General features: G+C 46.4%; 1 protein-coding gene across 1 annotated transcript in view; it reads right to left on the bottom strand.

The window, feature by feature from the left end:
• Nucleotides 1-10523: 10523 nt before the first annotated feature.
• TIAM1 (TIAM Rac1 associated GEF 1) overlaps nt 10524-19527 on the bottom strand; it is a 383611-nt gene continuing 374607 nt past the window's right edge. The window contains 6 exon segments of the mRNA XM_047721169.1: nt 10524-12795; nt 12797-12835; nt 12837-12921; nt 12923-13058; nt 16565-16737; nt 19061-19148. Coding sequence (XP_047577125.1) covers nt 12589-12795; nt 12797-12835; nt 12837-12921; nt 12923-13058; nt 16565-16737; nt 19061-19148 — 728 coding nt within the window. The 3' untranslated portion in view covers nt 10524-12588.

Raw genomic sequence — 19527 nt, 5'->3', positions numbered from 1 at the left:
ATGAAGTGAATAAAAGCTGGGCTTCATATAGTCTAGCATAAAAAAAATACACGGATGCTAACCCGGAGATTGTGATTCTCGGGTCCGCGGTGGGTCCCGACATCATCGTATTTTCAGAGCTCCTCGGGGTTGAGTACTGCTGATGCATTAAGATTTTCCAATTACTTCTCCTTGTTACCATCAGAAGGTGTCTGTGTGCACATTAAGCTATCATGTGCTTCCCTTGCAGGAAGGGCCAGCCTCTTCCAGAATTGCGGGAACCCCCAAGTGTAAGTGACCCACAGAGCACGATGGGGATGGCAGGGGCAGAGGGCTTCCACCTGCTGAGTCTGGTCAGTGTCTGGCATCACCACAGACTCCTTCTTCCAAAGGGCCGAGGGACTCTGCCCACTTGACCATCCTCTTCATTGCAGCTGCGTCCCACATTCAGTTCTTAGGTATTACTGGTGAGACGCTTGTCATCGTGTAACTATTCCTCACCCTCTTGCTGCCCCCAGAAATCAAGTGCAAATGAGCTTTTGTTGTTGTTGCTGCTACGAGGAAAGAGAAAATAAAAATAATAAATAGGGAAGTTAAAAATAAACTACAAAGACTGATTTTCAAACCCCTGTCTGTGTTCTGTTTTGACCTTTGCATAGATCTGACCTGTGACTCCATCTGAAATTATCCTGGGAATTGTCTCCAGCTCTTGGCCCTGGGGAGCCAACGTTGTCTATACTCGGAACAAATCAAACCCTCCCCGACTTGATCCAACTGCCAGGATGGATGGAAAGTCCAGCTCCTGTTCGAGCTGGGCTCCTTTTCAGTCTGCATCTATGAAAGGAGGAGGAAGGCTCTTCAGAATGGGCTCCCTGTGTGGCTTTCGGTGCATCACTCCTGACTTTGGGGAGGTGGCTTTCTCCCCTCAAGGAAGTCCCCACGGTACTAATCCTGGAAAATGTCAGCCTTCCCAGGGAAGCCCTCTCCTGCAGTCTCCATCCACCGCTAAGACTGGTTTGGCATAGGTGAGGCCCAGCAGCTAGATCCATCCCTTCCCTCTATGACGTCAGCTCCATGAAGGTAAGGACTTCTGTCGTGAGCCCCCTTGATCCCTCCAGCACACAGAACATGATGCCTGGGGGCGTCATACACAGAGCAGGTGCTCATACGTATTTGTTGAATAAATGAATAAATTGTCCCAGGCAAACAACAGCGTCTGGTCCCATCAGTCACTTTGTAGCCATGATGGTGAGAGCCATCCCCTCCCTTGGGCAGCCTGTTTAAAGACCCGTCATCCAACGGATAGGCAAATTTTGCATTATTCATACAAAAAAATACAACAACAAAAATAATGTACTACTAGGATGCACAGAGGAATCTCAGATTTGGGAATGAAAGAAGCCCGCCATGGAAGAGTGCATACCTCCCAATCCCATTTATGTCAAGTTCAAAAGTGAGCTGAGCTAGTTGGGAATGACTGTCTTCGCCCATGCAAAGCTACAACAAAATATCATAGATGAGGTGGCTTATTTGTTCAGGTGGTTTAAACAAGAGAAATTTTTTTTTTGTAGTTTTTGCATTGTTTTAATGAATGGAGAAGATTAAAAGGAGAATATTTCCTGACATGGGAAAATTATGTAAAATTCTTCTATCCTTAGTTTTATTGCTATATAATTGTCATATAACATTGTTTAAGGTGTGCAATAGAATGATTTGCTACATGTATATTTTATGAATAACAGTAGTGAGTTTAGTTAATATCCGTCCTTCACACAGTTCCAATCTTTCTCTTAGGATCTTTCAAATATGCTATACAGTCTCATTAACTATAGCCGCAACACAAAATACAGAAATTTATTTATTTATTACTTCTCACAGTTCTGGAGGCTAGGAAGCCTGAGAGTAAGATGACAGACGTTTTAGTGCTTGGCGAAAGCCTGCTTCCTGGTTTGCTGATGGCCACCTTCTTGCTGTGGCCTCACAGGCTGGAGAGAAACCAGGTCACCCTTGTCTCTTATAAGGGCACTAATCCTCCTCATGAGGGCTCCTCCCTCCCAACCTCGTCACTGCCTGAAGGCGCACCTCCTAAGACCATCACCCTGGGGCTTAGGGCTTCAGCGAGGAAGGGAACATGAACATTCTGCCCATAGCAATAATGGAGGTCGTGTTAGTGACCTGGGGAACGGGGTGGGTATTGACTGGCAGAGGTACGGGGCCTCTTATGGGGAGCCGGGAGTGTTCAAAACCCTACTCTGAGTGGTGTTTATATGGGGTGTGCCCTTGGAACACTCACCGAGGTATTCAGCTCCCAGCTGAGCAAGGTGCCTGCTACCTTGCTTGGAGGCACCTGCCTTGCTTTCCTTGGAGGATTGGAATCCGAGGACCCAGGGATCATGACCTGAGCCGAAGGTAGACACTCAACTGACTAAGCCACCCAGGTGCCCCATGTACATACATAGGTCACACCTCAATTTTAAAAGTCATTTTTTAAAAAGATTTTATTTATTTATTTGACAGACAGAGATCACAAGTAGGCAGAGAGACAGGCAGAGAGAGAGGGGGAAGCAGGCTCCCTGCTGAGCAGAGAGCCTGATGTGGGTTTCGATCCCAGGACCCTGAGATCACAACCTGAGCCGAAGGCAGAGACTTTAACCCAGTGAGCCACCCAGGCACCCCTTAAAAGTCATTTTTTAAAACATCCCTCTCTCTCTCGGAACCCCCACCCCTGGCCAATTCCTTGTCTCTCATCCAGTTCTCAGGGAAGCAATAAAGCAGAATGGTTTGTCTGTCCAGAGCCTGACAAACAACTTGGGCTTTTCCAATATGACATGTGTGCTTTGCTACCACTTACCCGAGGGAAATTTATTTTTGTAATGTCAAAATATCTTACACATACGTCCACGAAGGTCCAGCAGGGACATTTCCTTGAAGAAAACCGTTGCTACTTATTCACTTATGAAAACAAGACCTATGGCACGGAGGGAGCCCACCCCATCCCAGTTCCTCTAGAGGGACATGGCAGTCTAGTGACTCTGCTCCCAGGACTGGGGATACGGCTAGAATGTGTAATTGGAAACACGAGAAATTCTCACATTTCTGCCTTCATAAGACAGCTCTTTATAAATAAAACCACACCGGCTCTTCTAAGTTATTTTTTTTAATGAGCAGAAGAAAATAAGGGCAGGGGGAGGAGCAGAGAGAGAACCAGACTCCCCTCACCCCCGAGCAGGGAGCCCCAAGCAGGACTCCATCCCAGGACCTTGGGATCATGACCTGAGTCAAAGGTAGACACTTAAGCGACTGAGCCACCCAGGTGCCCCTAAAAATACATTTTACAACTCAAAATGTTCACTTCATTCTTTTCCTTTAGATTTATTTTTCTAATCCCCATCACCCTAATATTCTGCTTTATAATAAAAATATTTACATAAATTTGTTAAAAGTTTTGGCATTTCCGGGGTACCTGGGTGGCTCAGTCAGTTAAGCATCTGCCTTCAGCTCAGGTCATGAGCTCAGGGTCCTGGGATGGAGCCCCACGTCAGTCTCCCTGCTGCTCGGGGAGCCTGCCTCTCCCTCTCCCCTGCCCCCTGCTCATGTGCTCACTCTCTCTCTCTCTCAATAAAATAAAATCCTTTTAAAAAAAGTTTTAGCATTTCCTATGATCATAAAGCTCCAACTGTTTATTTAAAAGCCACTTTTGGACTGAGTTAGGATTATGATTGTTATTGGTACAATTGAGCAACATGAAAAAATACATAGATAAAAAATTATTAGATGTGAGAGGTACCATCTCATCGGAAATGACCTCCTAATGACACGGAAGTGTTTGGGTCCTTTGCTCCATTGGTTCATGTATCCAGAAGGGATCCTACTTTAGCTGCCCATAGACTTCAGCACTTTCTTATTTCTGTTTTCATTTTCATAGATGCAAGACAGAGAAGCCCTATTTGGACTGGATGGGAGAGAGTGTGGCTCCATTATGGCTCTCCCACTCAATTCCTCATCTTCTTGAGTTCTACGCCAAAAATCAGCGATATCATCGATCATTGTTTGGATGATTAATCACCTGACAACTTGACGCGTTCCCCCTTCGAAGTGATTGAAAGCAAATTTGAAACCGGCTGACTTGCGAAAGGACTAGCTTCCTGGTCTTTAGAGTCATTCGCTTTCTCCGGGGATTATTTTTCTGTGTCTGTTTGAGGTCCCAGAGGTTCGTGCTCCTTAGTGCACTCTGCGATGGATGAGAAGAGTCTGTCTGTCTTACAGAGAAAGGGAGAGGATTCTGACAAGGGTGGGAGAAAACTTACTTATGAGCACGTTCCAGGCAGACGAAGGTGAGGAAAGAAACTGGCAGGTGGGTTCCCGTTACACTATCTGTGTCTTGAGCCTCCTGCAGAGTCACATTTTGGCTCAAGGATCATTACTCTGTGAGTCTGGTTCATCTTCCTTTCACTGGTGGTGAGAAACTCCCCGAGACTTTAAGAGTTTACTGAAAACCCACCAGTCATTGTCCCTCTCTCTGTTCTACAAAAATCTTTCTTTTCCGTAACGGCTTTTAATAAAAGACGTCAAGATTTGTTTCAAACATAAATTTCATCCCAACCATTTGTCCCCACCTTGACTTTCTCTGATATTTTTGCGAAAAAATATAAGAATCTATCAATGTTTATTTTTGTTTCAAAAGGCCACTTTATTCATTAGGTATAAGAGCACATTGGGAAGAGGAGAAGATTGCCCAAACATGTCTGTGATTGGAAACTGATTTGACCGCTACTGTAAGACCTTAGCCCTCATTTAAATCTGGGGATGAAACCAGAAGCAGCACGTAAGGAGTCAGGCTATTTAAAATCCTGGAGTTCTGAAAGGGAGACTGTGCAGGGATGTTCCACTGATGGTACGTGAAGTCCTGAATCCTGAGCCTCATGGCCAAATGCTCCAGCAAAACTGAGGGTAGAATGGAGGACAGGACTGGGAGGAGACCCAGCTCACTAGGCATATCCGACCCAAGAATCTCAAATACAAATGCAGGTAAAAATGCCAGTCTCCATGGCCACAGGCATTTCTGTGAAGGCAAAGTGAAGACACCAGAGGCACCTGGGTGGCTCAGTCGGTTAAGCGCCCGACTCTTGCTTTCAGCTCAGGTCCTGACCTCAGGGTCGTGAGATCGAGCCCCGTGTCAGGCTCTGTGCTCAGCAGGGAATCTGATTCTCTCCCTCTGCCCCCCAGCGCGCACACACTCTCTCTCTCAAATAAATAAATCTTAAAAAAAAAAAAAAAAAGGAAATGAAAAAGTAAAGATACCAGACAGGGAATTGGATCCTGACCATTACCAGAAGCCAAACAGAACAGGATATGGCCCCTACGATGTAGAAATGCACATCAGAATCTTTAAAAATGCATATCAATACACTTAAAGCTGTTTTTATGGTCATACTCTAAGCAAATAAGTGGACCCATATTCCAAGAATGTGTGATACAGATCTTCACAGTATTTTTTTATAATAAAAACCAGAATCCTTAATGACCATCAGCAGGGAATAGAATATATAAATGATGGTAGGGGCGCCTGGGTGGCTCAGTGGGTTGAGCCGCTGCCTTCGGCTCAGGTCATGATCCCGGAGTCCTGGGATCGAGTCCCGCGTCGGGCTTGCTGCTCAGCAGGAAGCCTGCTTCCCTTCCTCTCTCTCTGCCTGCCTCTCTGCCTACTTGTGATCTCTCTCTGTCAAGTAAATAAATAAAATCTTTAAAATAAATAAATAAATAAATAAATAAATGATGGTAAATCATAGTCTACCCATTAAAATGGATGGCATTGAATTTAAATAAAAAATTTTAAAATAACAATAAAATGGATTACTATGTAATAATGGCTCAGAGTGATGTAAACCTATATATGTCTATATAGTTATCTTAGGCAAATGGCCACAATTTGTAGCACTGAGAGTAAAAATCAGGTTAATACAAAAGTATGTGTCAATAAAATAGCATGAGCCCAGTTTGTCTGTGTGTGTGTGTTTGCACACACATGCACACCCACACATGTATTTGAGGAACCGGTCAGGAAGGACATGAGCCAAAATGTTAACATCCTGATTGAAAGTGAAGGAATTATGGGGCGCTTGGGTGGCTCAGTGGGTTAGGCATCTCATTCTTGGTTTCGGTTCAGGTCGTGATCTCAGGGTCCTGGGATCAACCCCCACGTTGGGCTCCGTGCTCAGGAATCTGCTTGAGATGCTTTTGCTCTTCCTTTGCCCCTCCCCCATCCACCCCCGCTCATATTCTCTCTCTCTCTCTGAAATGAATACATAAATCTTTAAAAAAAAAAAAAAAGTGAAGGGTTATAACCAACCAACCATTAATGTCTGGAGCACAAGGCGATGACACCAGGCACCAAACACAAGCCTAGAGCCGAGCACAGCAGAACACAGAACGTCCTGTTTAAGACGGAGACTCAGAACTCAGAGACCAACGGACTCTTGGGAAGGGCTCCGGAAGCCCCTGGTGGCTTCCAGGAAAATGCGCCAAGTCCCGAAGCCTCAGACCGTGGGGCTGGGGCTCAGATGGTGGCCACGCTGCGAGGGTCCCACTGGTGAAAATCTGACTTTCTTGACCTGGACGCACAGCATGTTGGAAGAACATGGAAAATGGAATTGTTTTCTTTTCCTTTCTTTTTTTTTTTTTTTTAAGATTTTATTTATTTATTTGGCAGGGAGAGAGATCACAAGTAGGCGGAGAGGCAGGCAGAGAGAGAGGGGGAAGCAGGCTCCCTGAAGAGCAGAGAGCCCGATGCGGGGCTCGATCCCAGGACCCCGAGATCATGACCTGAGCCGAAGGCAGAGGCTTATCCCATGAGCCACCCAGGCACCCCTGGAATTCTCTTCTAACAGAGTATGTTCCCTAGCGGATCCTGATTTTTAAAATGTTAAGGGAATTCCGGAAAGCATCATGCCTCTTCGGTCTGAGAGCAGCGGGCTCTCTGAACGGCGCCAGGTGTGCACGTGACTAATATTCCCGGCCTAGACAAGGTAGGGACCAGCAGCCAGTAGAAGAGTCCGCTCTCGACAGCACGGACAAGGAGATTTGCACATTTGTCCGATTTATCACTTTACACCGAGCACGTGTTGAGGCGAGGACATGGGTGATGAGACATTGCCTTCCGACAGAAGACAACTTATTTGCTTCTACCACAGGAAGGACAGAAGAGGCCAGAATAATCCACTGTCAGTGTAGGAGGTCTAACACACAGTGTGTTCTTGGATACTGAGGGAGGGGACGGGAGGTGACGGCAGGGAGGACAACGGAAACAAAGTGACCCCAGGGATGTGTTTGGGGCGGGCAGGGGGGTTCTGACACGGCTTCAGCAAGCAGACAGTCCCTTCCCAACAGCTCCATCCTCTTCACAGAATCCTACATGGTCATGATTTGTGTTTTGAATATTCTTGGTTCTTTCTTCAAACACTGACATCTTTTAGAAAAGCCTAGGATGCTGAGACTTTATGAATCAGTGGGTGAATATTTGAGTATTTAAAAGATTTTTTCTCCCTGTATTTTCATTTCTCTCTCTTCCCTACCTGCCCACTTGCTGTCTTCTGAGGGATTGTTACAGGGATTTCCTATGCCAGAATAGGTTTGGGCCAAGATGGAAAGTGGAATTGCCTTCAGGTAAAAGTTGGGTGTCAACAGAGTCTGGAAAAAATTAAGACCTTGTCTACACTGTTCCCCTTGCCCCTCAAGACAACCATACACATAGCCTCCCCACCTACACACGTAGGCCCCCCTACGCAGCCCCTCTCACATCCCCTCCTCAGTCCCATACCCTCCCACACTCACACAAACCCACACATGAACCCCCACACATAGCCCCCCACTCCCCACACCACCTCCCACAGCCCTCCCTACACACAGCCTACAAGGCCCTCCCACCCCCATCCTCAGTCCCACACCCCCCACACAGCAGCCCCCACAGCCTCATATTCACACACAGCCCCCAACACACCCTGTACGCATAGCCCTCACCTCCCACCTGCTCCCATACAGCCCCCTCAGCTCAGGTCATGGTCTCAGGGTCCTGGGATTGAGCTCCATGTCACAGAGTGGGGGTGGGGTAGGATGGGGGGGGTAGAGGGAGGACCGTGCTCAGCAGGGAGTCTGCTTGTCTCTCTCTCTCTCCTCCCCTGCCCATGCTCCTTCTCTCTAATAAATAAATAATATCTTTTTTAAAAAAGAAACGGTTCTGTGCCTTAAATTGTACATGCAGGTTTCCCCTGCTCTCTGCCAGCAGAGCTTTCCTGCGAAAGCTTTCTTACGCCGAAAGGTCGGAATGCAAAGAAGCACTTACCATGAATTCATAAGGGAAAATGTCTGAGTCTTTCTGATTACCATAGGATGCACCTTGGTAACAGATGCCCGCAATAAATCAAGATGAAGCACGGCGATCGCACAGTTCAAAGCTCTGGGGGTTTGGTGCCGAGATGCTGAGAGTGGCTTCCGGGTCAGGTGAAGCCGCACGAGGCTTCACGGCGAGACCACGCTGCGCACTAGTTTCCTTTTCATCTTGTCTTCATAAAAATGAAATCTTGTGGTTGGTGGAATCAGGTACTCTTGTAAATGTTTTGTGAAAGCTATGTGGTCGGAGAGCCTGGGTGGCTCAGTCATTCAGCGTCTGCCTTCGGGTCTTCATGGGTCTCCGGGTCCTGGGATCGAGCCCCGCAGGGGGCTCCCTGCTCAGCGGGGAGCCCGCTTCTCCCTCTCCCTCGGCCCCTCCCCCTTGCTTGCGCTCTCTCAAATAAATACATGAAGTCTTTAAAAAAAGGGAAAAAGAAAGCCGTATGGTGTCATTAGAACTTTTCAAAAATTGAGCGATGGAAACAGCCAAGCCCTGATAAACTTTAAGAAGTGTGATGCGTTTCAAATCATCGTTCAACGTCAGAACATTTGGATACAGCCAAACCAGCACTCCTCAAACGTGAACACGCATGTGGGGTCACCGGGGATCGTGATACAACGCACGTTCTGGTTCCGTAGGTCTGGGTGGGGTAGTTTCTGCACGGCTCGCAAGCTCCCTGGTTCCAGGCCGGCGCTGCTGGTGCACCGACCACACCGCGAGCAGGTGCTCACCGGCTGCTGCGGGAAACATTCTCGCTCACACCGGCAGGCGGGAGAACATGTGTTCACCCGGAGGGCAGGTGTCGGTGGGGTGAACTGACTGGGGAAGGTTCATAAGGGACTGAGATCAAGACTATGAAAGGGAAGGGAAAGCCCAAGACCGCGTTTACATTTGTTGATTCCGTGAAGACCCAGACAGCCGACCCCCAGTGACAAAATGGGGATGCCAGACCACCAGTACTTCCCCAGGCACCTCTCAGCCTGCCCCTCCGGGGGGGCACAGGGCACTGGAAAAGTGCTCAGTGTGGGTATAGACATATGTATATGTGCCACTTCCTAGTCTTCAAATCAGTAGACCAAGATGCTGGGGCGTCTGGGTGGCTCAGTCGGCTGAGTCTCAAACTCTTGATTCTGGCTCAGGTCATGATCTCGGGGTTGTGGGATTGAGCCCCCCTGTTGGGCTAAGCACTCAGCAGGGAGTGGGGTCAAGTTGTGCTCTCTCCTTCTCCCTCCGCCCCTCCCCTTGCTCACTCTCATTTCTCTCTAAAAATAAGTAAATAAATCCTAAAAAAAAAAAGAAAAAGAAAAAGGACCAAGATGCTGATTTTGTTGTTGTTGTTGTTAAAACTTCAAGCTCAGGGTACCTGGGGGGCTCAGTCAGTTGAATGTCTGCCTTTGCTCAGGTCATGATCCCAGGGTCCTGGGATCCAGTCCCGCACCAGGCTCACTGCTTCTCCTCCCTCTGCCTCCTTCCCCCACCCTTACCCACCTTCTGCTCTCTCTCACAAATAAATAAAATCTTAAAAAAAAAAAAAAAAAACCACTTCAAGCTCTACAGACAAAAAGAGATAAATGCCATAGGACCTCACTTATATGGGGAATCGACAACTCCTCAAACCCAAACCAACAAAAACCAAGCTCAAGGACACAGAGAACAGGCTGATGGTTGCCAGAGATGGGACAAAAGGGGCCACAGGGGTCAAAAGGTACCAATTTCCAGTTATAAACTGAAAAGTCCTGGGGAAGTCATTCACATCATGGAGACTGCAGTGAAAACATCGTAACACATACTGGAAAGTAGCAGGGAGAGTGGATTCTGAAGGTTCTCATCACAAGAAAAAAAAACTTTAGAGCTCTGTGTGGGGACAGACGTTCAGAGGACGCCTGTGGGGGCCCTTGTGCACTATATATAAACAGCGAATCATTATGTCATCCTCCCGAAACTAACATATATATATACCTCAATTATACCTCAATTTGGAAAAAAAAAATTAAAAAATCTTTAAGCTCTACCAAGTCAGCTTTTCCTAGATGCTCATGATTATCTAGAGAAGAAAACAAAACAAAACAGGCATTCCCAAGAATTTCTCTCACAGAACTCCTCCCCGCCAATGGTCCATATCCATCCTCCCTTCCAAAAAGTCACAGGACTGTACAGATACTTTTCAGTATTTTTATTGTTTGACAGGCATTTACAACGTTCCATTCGTAGACCTAAAAACATAAAAATAGACCTTCTTTCAGCTTATAAAAGAAATATATAAGAACTTTTGACATAGACACGTCGTGACCTTATGTACAAGAGACAATGGCACCCTCTCCAAGCACCAGACTTTCCAGCATTTTTCAGACGGAAGTGTTGCACTGGGATTAGTAAGTGTGACATATCAGAAGTCTTCGCTTCAGTTTTCCATCCGGACATCATCGAACTGGAGGTATGGAACAATGCAGTGGTACAAAGGGTATAGAAATCATTCTAAAGCTTTTTAAGAAAATCAGAAGATATAGCAAAAATTTAATAGAATAAAACTTTCAAAAGATCAAGCTCAAAGCCCTGGAAACCCAAAAAGGGGAGGGATATCAGGTGGGAGAGCGGGTAAAGCAAGCAGGGGCATAGAAGCATGATGTTCTGAACTCTCTATTGTCTGGAAATATAAAGTCATAACTGATTTTTATAAAATATAATTCCTAAAGCTACTATAAAATTCAGGTCTTTAAAGTACCTACTGATGTGTCAAACACCAAATAGATATTTTCCCCAAAAAGAAAGTTTTCATATTATTTAAACCCTTCTTAGGAAGTGGACATTGTGAAATGGGAAGAAAAAAAAAAAAAAAAGCTATAAACCGTTTAAAAAAAAAAAAAGTCGAAAGTGCTTTAACTTGTTTTTGTTCTTCCTATTTGGAAATCTGTTTAGAATGTGAGATTTTTAGCATGTTTACCCTGTTTCATTGGCATGTAGAAAGTATGAAACACAAAGGATGGTTTTGAAGAGGCTGTTTTGTTAAGAGGTTTGGTATGGACTGTCAGGGAAGGGATAGGTAATCTATGGATGAGGATGCAACTTTAATGGGAAAACCAATGATCACCATGGCAACCCCTTGAGAAGGAGTCTCCCCTCCCCCGCCATGTGCAACAGACACACACACGCCCATCCGGGTGTCATGTTTAATCCAGCCAAGCTCCCATCTCAGATAGAGATTCAAACATTAGGAAAAAAAAAAAAAAAGAACAAAAAGAAATCTTCTTGGAAAAAAAATTTCTCCTAAGCATCTCGTTGGCCTTTCGTATATAAATATAAATCACCATGCCTCACTCTCTCTGTAAAAGGTAAAATCCTCATTTTTTTTTTAAGACTCAGTTACACTAACACTGTAAAATTCTCATCTGTTTGTGCCTCTGCACCTCAGGTAAAATACAAAAAATAGTGTTGTTTTTTTTTTTCAAGTGATAAATTTGGATCTCTTCTCAAAGAGTTTGGCATCTTTACAACTCTATGCAAAACTAGAACTTCCAACACGGACATTGAGTAAGACCAGCCATAGATCAAAACAGAAGAGAGAAATAAAAAAAGAAGAAGAAAGAAAAAAACAACAGCTCATCAAAACATACATCTCCACCGTCTCCTCACACATTCTTAAAATACACAGATATTCTCAGACACTGAAGAGGGAAAAGGAGTAAGAACACTGTGAAGCTGTACAGTTGCTTTGTGGCGTTTTTGTGTTTGAAGGTGGTTTCCCCAACTAAGAGATGGCTCCTCGTCTGATTTCAGATAGAGTGATTTTTATTATTATTAGTTTTTTTAAATTTTATTTTATTTTTGTGTGCTATCTCTTCGACTAATCTGTGTACATACTTTAAACTCCTTGGGGGGGGGGGGGTCATTCGCTTTCCAGTGCTGTAGAATCTTTTTTTTTTTTTAATTTTTTAATTCTTCTGGCCCTGATTAGTTGAGAATAAATAAAAGCCCTTAGTAATATACAGAAGATAGGACTCAAGCTTATTTGGGATTCTGAGCAATTCTTTACGATGTCTCTAGACATGACGACGTCGGGTGGCTATGTGGCTTCGGAACAAGAGTCAGACACCAAGGCCATGTGTGCAAGAGTGCGACCTAAGGGAACATTCTCCTCCTCGCGGGGACAGGATGGGGGGCAGAGTGGAGGCAGGGCGGGGAGAGGGGGCGGTATCTACACACGCTCTCTAGGGGGAAAGGGACAGTCAGATCTCAGTATTCAGTTTCTTGGATGGGGCCAAGTCTTCGCGCCTAACCCAAATGACTTCCTGGCCCGGGCTCTCCAGGCCTCCATTGACGCCCGAGAGGGCGGCTTGCTTCTTGAGTTGTGTCATGCGGGACGCGTGACTATCCAGGGGCTCTCCGGCCTCTCTCCGATGACTGATGGAGGCAGCCTGAAGCTGCTCCCGGAGGGTCTGTGTCCACTGCGGCGCCCTTCACGGACTCGCAGAAACTCATCATCGTCACTGAGGATGTCTGTCTCCTTGATGTCATCCTGCTCCTCGTACTGAGCAAGATCAAACTGTTCCTCGACCCACGGTCAGTGTCCCGCCACCGGGGGGCTGCTGGGACTCTTTCTCCGGGCTGCTGGCCGAGACGGCGTCAGAGTCAATGGTAAACCTGTTTCGAGCCAGTCGCCGCCTCCTTCTCCCAAGAGACTTGCTTGGGGCAGACACTGCACACACACACAAAAATATAAAAATAAACCCCCACATGCTTTACCTGCGATGAAATGCAGACAGCAAAGAAAACAAAGGAACAACTACATGGGATTCATTTAGTGCCTTGATGTCGTTCAGGGCTTCAAGTCCAGATTTCATCAGTCTGTCTTAGAGTCTTTACTTCGCACGCATGTCTGGACTTGGAGGATGGCACGGCAACTGGCCAAAGGGCAGAGTGGGGACAGGGGGACACAGGGAGGGGTGTTGGTTACGGGGAAAAGTGTCTTCACCTCCCTCTGCAACAATCCATTTCTCTATCCTGTGCTGCCCCCAAAGAGACCATCGACCTTGGAATTGGTTAGTGCCCTCAACCCTGACGATGTCCCACGGCATGGTGCTCTGGGGACCCCCAGGGGCCGTCCCAGGGCCACTTCGCCCTGGGTGGACAATGCTTCTAGAGTTCCACTGTCTTTGTAGACAACACCACGATGTGTCAAGGGGGCAGAAGCTATACTGCTTTCTGGAAAACCAAATGTACCATTTCTGGAAGACGGGAAGTTAGCTACGGGCATGACAGCTAGTCTCCAGCAACCGCCCTGCCCTCTCTCTGCCAAAGCCCCATGTTCACGGTGAAGCTACACAAATGGGAGCTCTAGTTCCCCCAGACTGCATTCTGTGTCTCACCGATTTCTCTCCTACAAAGCAATTAAAATATCGGTGCCTGGATGGCCTGAGAAATACATAACAGAGGACACACATGCCACCAAGCCTCAGAGTGCTGCGTGAAGTGACTACAAATTAAGAAAAAAATCTCCGAATTCATTCCTTCACCCTCCTGCCTTCCAGGAAGCCAGAATTATTCCAAACACATAAGACGCCACCCAGTCAGACAAATGAACATTCCCACCACACACACACACACACACACACACACACACACGGGGAAAGGCTGCTGCTTCTCCCTCACTACTCAAAGGGCGGCTGTGTAAGAAGGCAGCCGAGAAGGTAAAATGCAATGTCGGGTTTCCATTGGATGGGGAGAGCCTGGACACCAAGTAGGAGGAGCATTCCTGAAACTTAAGCCCTGAAAACCATTAAACTGCTTCAGTGCTGCTGCAAGTGACAGGAGTATCCCCAGGGACTATCAAACCCAGCAGGTCCCAGGGCCGTGCGTGGGCTCCCATTCCAGCCATCCTCTGCCTCGGACCCCTGAGATGCCATCATGGTTCCAGGTGCTCTACGAAAATACGGAACAAATGGACATCCCTCTTGATCAAGGAAGGGAAATGAAAAAAGATCTCCAGAAAAAATGGAACAAAGGGGAAAAAAAAAAAAGAACCACTGTGTCTACTCTACTGGGAAGAAGCAGACATTCTGGTCAGTTCTATCCCAAAACCCCCAGAGTGGAGACTGGCTCTCTCCCATCATTGTATTAGAACTACCTCAATGCAAAACTGGGCACTTGGAAACATCCGCCCGTGATCCCCATGCTGAAGTGTTTAGGGGTAAAATGAGTTGATGTCTGTATTTTTGGACTGTGTCAAAAACATGAGCTGATGGATGACAGATGGATAGATATGTAAGGAACATACAGAAAAATATCCATTACAGAATAGATGGTAGGTTCTCTATGTGTGTGATTCTCTCAGCTGGTATATCTGAAATTTTTCATAAGAAAATGTTGGAACAAAAAAAATTTTAATTGGGTGATTGGCAAACGTGGTACTTCAGGATTGAATACTGTGTTAGGATATTGGGCTTTTCATGGGTATTCGTAACAACGCATAATGAAGCCTGAGTATTTATCCCTTATTAAAAGGATACTTAATAACCTGGCCAGCCTTCTGGGGTTCAGGGAGACCATCTCTGGTCTGAGTATCTCCAGTGCACTGTTAAAACTGACAAGCTAGTGCTAGCTGACCCACTCAGACACCATCTTTAAATCATCTAATGTAAAAAGCCCGCTGATAATGAGGAGTTTCAAAAGCAGAATAGCAGAGACTTTCCTCAGCCAAAAATGAGCCATTGCGCGGAAAATCTTCCAATCAGCCAAAGCCAACAGGCTGACATGGGGGTTTCTCTTGGTTTTCATGACGGAGTAAGGTGCGGTTTGTGTTTCTTTCCAAAGGGGTGTCAGCAGGAAAACTTCCGAGGGTCCTACAGACTAAAATGGCTTTAGTTTCAAAGCAAATGCAGCTCTGAATTTGAGTCCCTTGAGTAACAACTGAAACCTGGCCAGTGACAGGCGGGTTTCCTAAGGTTGGGACATGTATTCTCAATCCTAATTTAAGCATCCCCGGGCAAGTAAAAGGATTAGGTGGGACAATTCTAAGGAGAAATGCTCTGTTTTGAGCTTATAAAGGGATCCGTGAAGTTTTCTTAACATGAGGCCTCCATGAGAAACTGTGGATACAGAGGTATGTGAGACTTCAGGTACCTTGGAGAACCCAACAGAACAATGGGTGTTCACTGCACTAGGTTTTCAGTAAACAATGATCAACTGATTGGAGAATAGGTTCAAGATAACTAAGCCCCAACATTAGTTCAGTTTAAGTGCTTAAAGAACGTAATATCCCTTTTCAAGCTATATAGGCAACGTCTACAAAAACCTCCAACCATTCACAGTTCTATCCATGACCCTTCGACACAACTGAGGATAGGCAGAAAGGTCAGAATCTTCTTGGCAATTGCAAAGGAAGCCTCTTTTATTGGCATCCCTGAAAAATGGGGGTTGCCTCTCAAGAAACAAGTGATAAAAGTGTTAATATCTTGATGTCATCAATACATCTAGGTTATGAAAACATCTTTCTTCCTAGATATATTTTACTGCTGTTTCTAGATGGTACTATGGGTCTTCCTTCCTTCCCGCTCCACCGTGATAGTTCTAGTCCTTAGAGACTATATACTCTGGGACCATTTAAACTCTACATTCCTCTTTACTAGTAGCAGCTCAAGCCTTCCCCAAACTAACAATGAAGCTAAAAATTGGGTAGCTGGCCGAAGGCAAGGGTAAAAATCTGATGTGTCATCTGGTCTACCAAACATGGAATCCTTCCTGAGAACAGGCAATGCCGTGTTTCCAGACTACGAGGCCACCATGTTCTCAGAATGGTGGGCCACGACCTTGCGGAGACATGACACACTGCTTTCGGCTAAACAAAGATGGCTGCCATGCAAAGCAGTGACTCCCATTCCGCAAGCAGGCTGAGAGAGGCCCTCCAGGAAGAGAATGCGCTCACTTCCTGGTGTGGCGAATGAGAGGAGCCCCCAGCCAAAAGGAGGAGGGTGGCAGAGGGAAGCTGGAGGGAGGGCAAGAGGCATAAATGAAGGGCAGAAAACCCAGGGAGCTGCTGGGAAAGAGGCACGGGCAAGGAACCTCACACCAGGGAAGGGCTGTACTCCAACGTTAGCCCCCTCAAGGCCACGTCTAATTCTTGCTCGACGAAAACGTCAAGCTCTCTGGAGTTCTATAGTGGAGCGGGGGTGACGGGGATCTTGAACGTTGGAATCCCCACAGTACCTGCCCGGCTCATGGCCGGCCTGGCCCCTTTGAGCGCACACAATCTTTTCCCTCCGAAAGGTACATATTGCTGGGATGAAGGAAGGCTTTCGGTTTTGAGGAGCTGTCTTCTGTGCTTATCACGCAGGATTGAATGCACAGCCTTCAGGAAGTCTTTCCGGCTCTCTGGAGAGCTGTAAGAAGACAGAAGATGTACATGTGTTAGGGGCAAAGTCCTGAACACACGGGGAACTTCTGATATCATCGGGTGCAGCCCAACAAACATCCTTGAGGGCCAAAGGTCATAGAGAATGAGGCCACAACTCGTTTCTACGCTGAGCTATGTTTTCTTCACTGGTGATAGAGAACGAGGACTTCCTTCCCTTCACGCTCCTTGATTCATCTCCTGCAGCCAATGTGGGGTAGACAGCCCATGCATGAGCAGACGGGTCCCGCACCCAGACATTGCCAGATTCTGCCCTTGACACTTATGGCAAAGCCTTTTCTCCTAAAATGCTTTGCAGACAAGTGAACCATGGGATTCTCAGCTCTGCAGAGCACCCGAAATCTGATGTCCCAACCAACACCCATAGCTCTCTCTTAAGTTGTCCTTCTGCGAAATATCCCGTGACACACTTCACCAAGTCCGTATTAAAGCTACACTACAGAGAATCGAACAACCTTCCCAAGTCCTAATTCCCACAATAAAAAAGTACTTCTGGGGTGAGAGTCATTTTTCTCATAAAGTTCTTGGTATCTTCACCCCAGGTAAGCACTCCCTGGTATTCCTTATCAATGACGAACGTGGCTTCTCTAGGAGCAGCCGGGACCCCCCGGACCTTACCAACCAAATCACAAATGGTAAAGATGGTGCTCAAACCACATGTGGACCATGTGAGAAAAGTGTCAATTCTAGTCCCAGCAGCTTCCCACATTCTGCCCTTCGTTGATATGTCACCGACACAGATAGGTGATGCAGATACACAAAACAGGGGCTCCAGAGTCAGATCTCCCTGAGTTTGAACTCGGAGTTCATTTGCTCTAATATTTTAGGCTAAGGCCCCTCCATGAGCCTTCGCTCCCCAAGCCAAGGCTAAATGAAGTAACGCATAAAGGGGTTTAGCACAGTTCATAGTTGGTTCATGGGTCGTCTTATGACAGCAGTAGTAACATGAAAACATATTGCTAATAAGCCCAACAACATTGATTCTATCAGATTTCTTTTTTTTTTTAATTTTTTAAAAAAGATTTTATTTATTTATTTGTGTGTGTGAGAGAGAGAACACGCATAAGCAGGGGGAGAGGCAGAGGGAGAAGCAGACACCCCGCTGAGCAAGGAGCTCAACGCGGAACTTGATCCTAGGACCCCAAGATAATGAGATAATGACATGAGCCACCCAGGTGCTCCAACTCTGTCAGATTTCTCGTAGGGAAATTACAGCATATTACTACCCGAGGGGTGGGGTACTGGGGAGGTACTGAGTAAATCACTGAGTACCCGTGATCAGCTTAAAGCCTGAGTATAGATCGTATGTCAAGCCAAATACACCAGACACTGGCCATCGGGACTATTCATTTTGACACTGTTAGGCAAAAAAAAAAAAAAAAAAAAAAGAGAGAGAGAGAGAGAGAGAGGGAGGGAGGGAGAACTCGCTGCATTTGAAAAAAATTCTCAAATTCTCATGGAGGAGGAGGAGGAGAAGGAAGGACCGGGGGTGGGGGAAAGGAAAAGAAAAGAAGTAATCAGTAGAAGCCCATATTCTAAGCTCAGCTTCCTCCTAAGATCTGTAGGTGAAACTGAGCAGCTTGTGGCAAACCCTCATCCAAAATTTCTTGATGTGACCAGGACCCAGGTAGCGCCTGTACACCCCACACCCTCTCATCTCGTCCCCCCTCATTCTCCATCTGCCTCATCTCAGAGATGCTACAGTATAAACACATCTAAACACCGAAACAAAATAGTACAAGACAGCCACACCCTTCAAATCTACTTCTCATCCAATGTAACTATGGGCAAAAAGCCCTCATCTGAACATCGCACGCACAAGAAAATTCCTACTTCCTTCTAGAAGGATATGAAGTTAATGAGGTTACTGCCTATGTTCTGATAAAATCAGTTTAATGTGTCCAGTTGGTGTTATTTTTAAATATTTATTTATTTGAGAGAGAGAGAGAGAGAGAGAGAGCAAGCATGAGTGGGGAGAGGAGTGGAGGGAGAAGCAGGCTCCCTCCTGAGTAGGGAGACGGACACAGGGCTCCATCCCAGGACTCTGGGGTCATGTCCCAAGCTGAAGGCAGATAGATGCCTAATTGAGCCACCCAGGCGCCCCTAATTAGTGTTATTTAATGTTAGTGTTATTAAAGTGTTAGCGCATTTCTGAAATGTACAAGAAAAAGCACACGGCATGTAGGGACGTACAGGGGGACGTACAGACCGCAGAGCGGAGGGGGAACATCGAGCTGTCATACCCCTCCCGTCTGGGCAGCAAGGTCAGCCCGTCCTGGCCCCAGGCTCACCTGCAGCACAGATGGAAGACCCTCTCCGGCCTGCCTTCAGATTCAGATTTTACATGGACAATTTCACACACAGCGTTTGCTTCTGCATCTAGACAAATCAGAACAAGGATGAATTAGGGCATGTCTCAAAGAGATTTATTTGCATTTTTACAAAAGCATTTTCTATGCCTCGGTGTGAGATTCAAGAGTGCAGAGCCTCTGAAGGCCAAAGGTACTTTGCTACCCTCCTTGTCATCTTAAAGAGACAAAGTGAAAGGCTTAACGTGAAGGAAAATTTCCAGGTGCTGAAATCTCCAGCTCGGTGGTCTGAAAGGGCATCAGCCCTTCACACTGATGCAAGAGCCACTCCCTGTCGATGCACAGCCTGTACGGCTGAACGATTTCAGCTGAGCGAGTAGTCATAAGGCAGATTCGATCAGGCCAACGCTAGAGAGGCAGGTCTGTGTGTCCCTGGCGGGAGCCCTTCC

This window comes from Lutra lutra, chromosome 1 (genome assembly GCF_902655055.1).
Source record: "Lutra lutra chromosome 1, mLutLut1.2, whole genome shotgun sequence".
NCBI lineage: Eukaryota > Metazoa > Chordata > Mammalia > Carnivora > Mustelidae > Lutra > Lutra lutra.
This window is presented reverse-complemented; position numbering and strand designations above follow the sequence as displayed.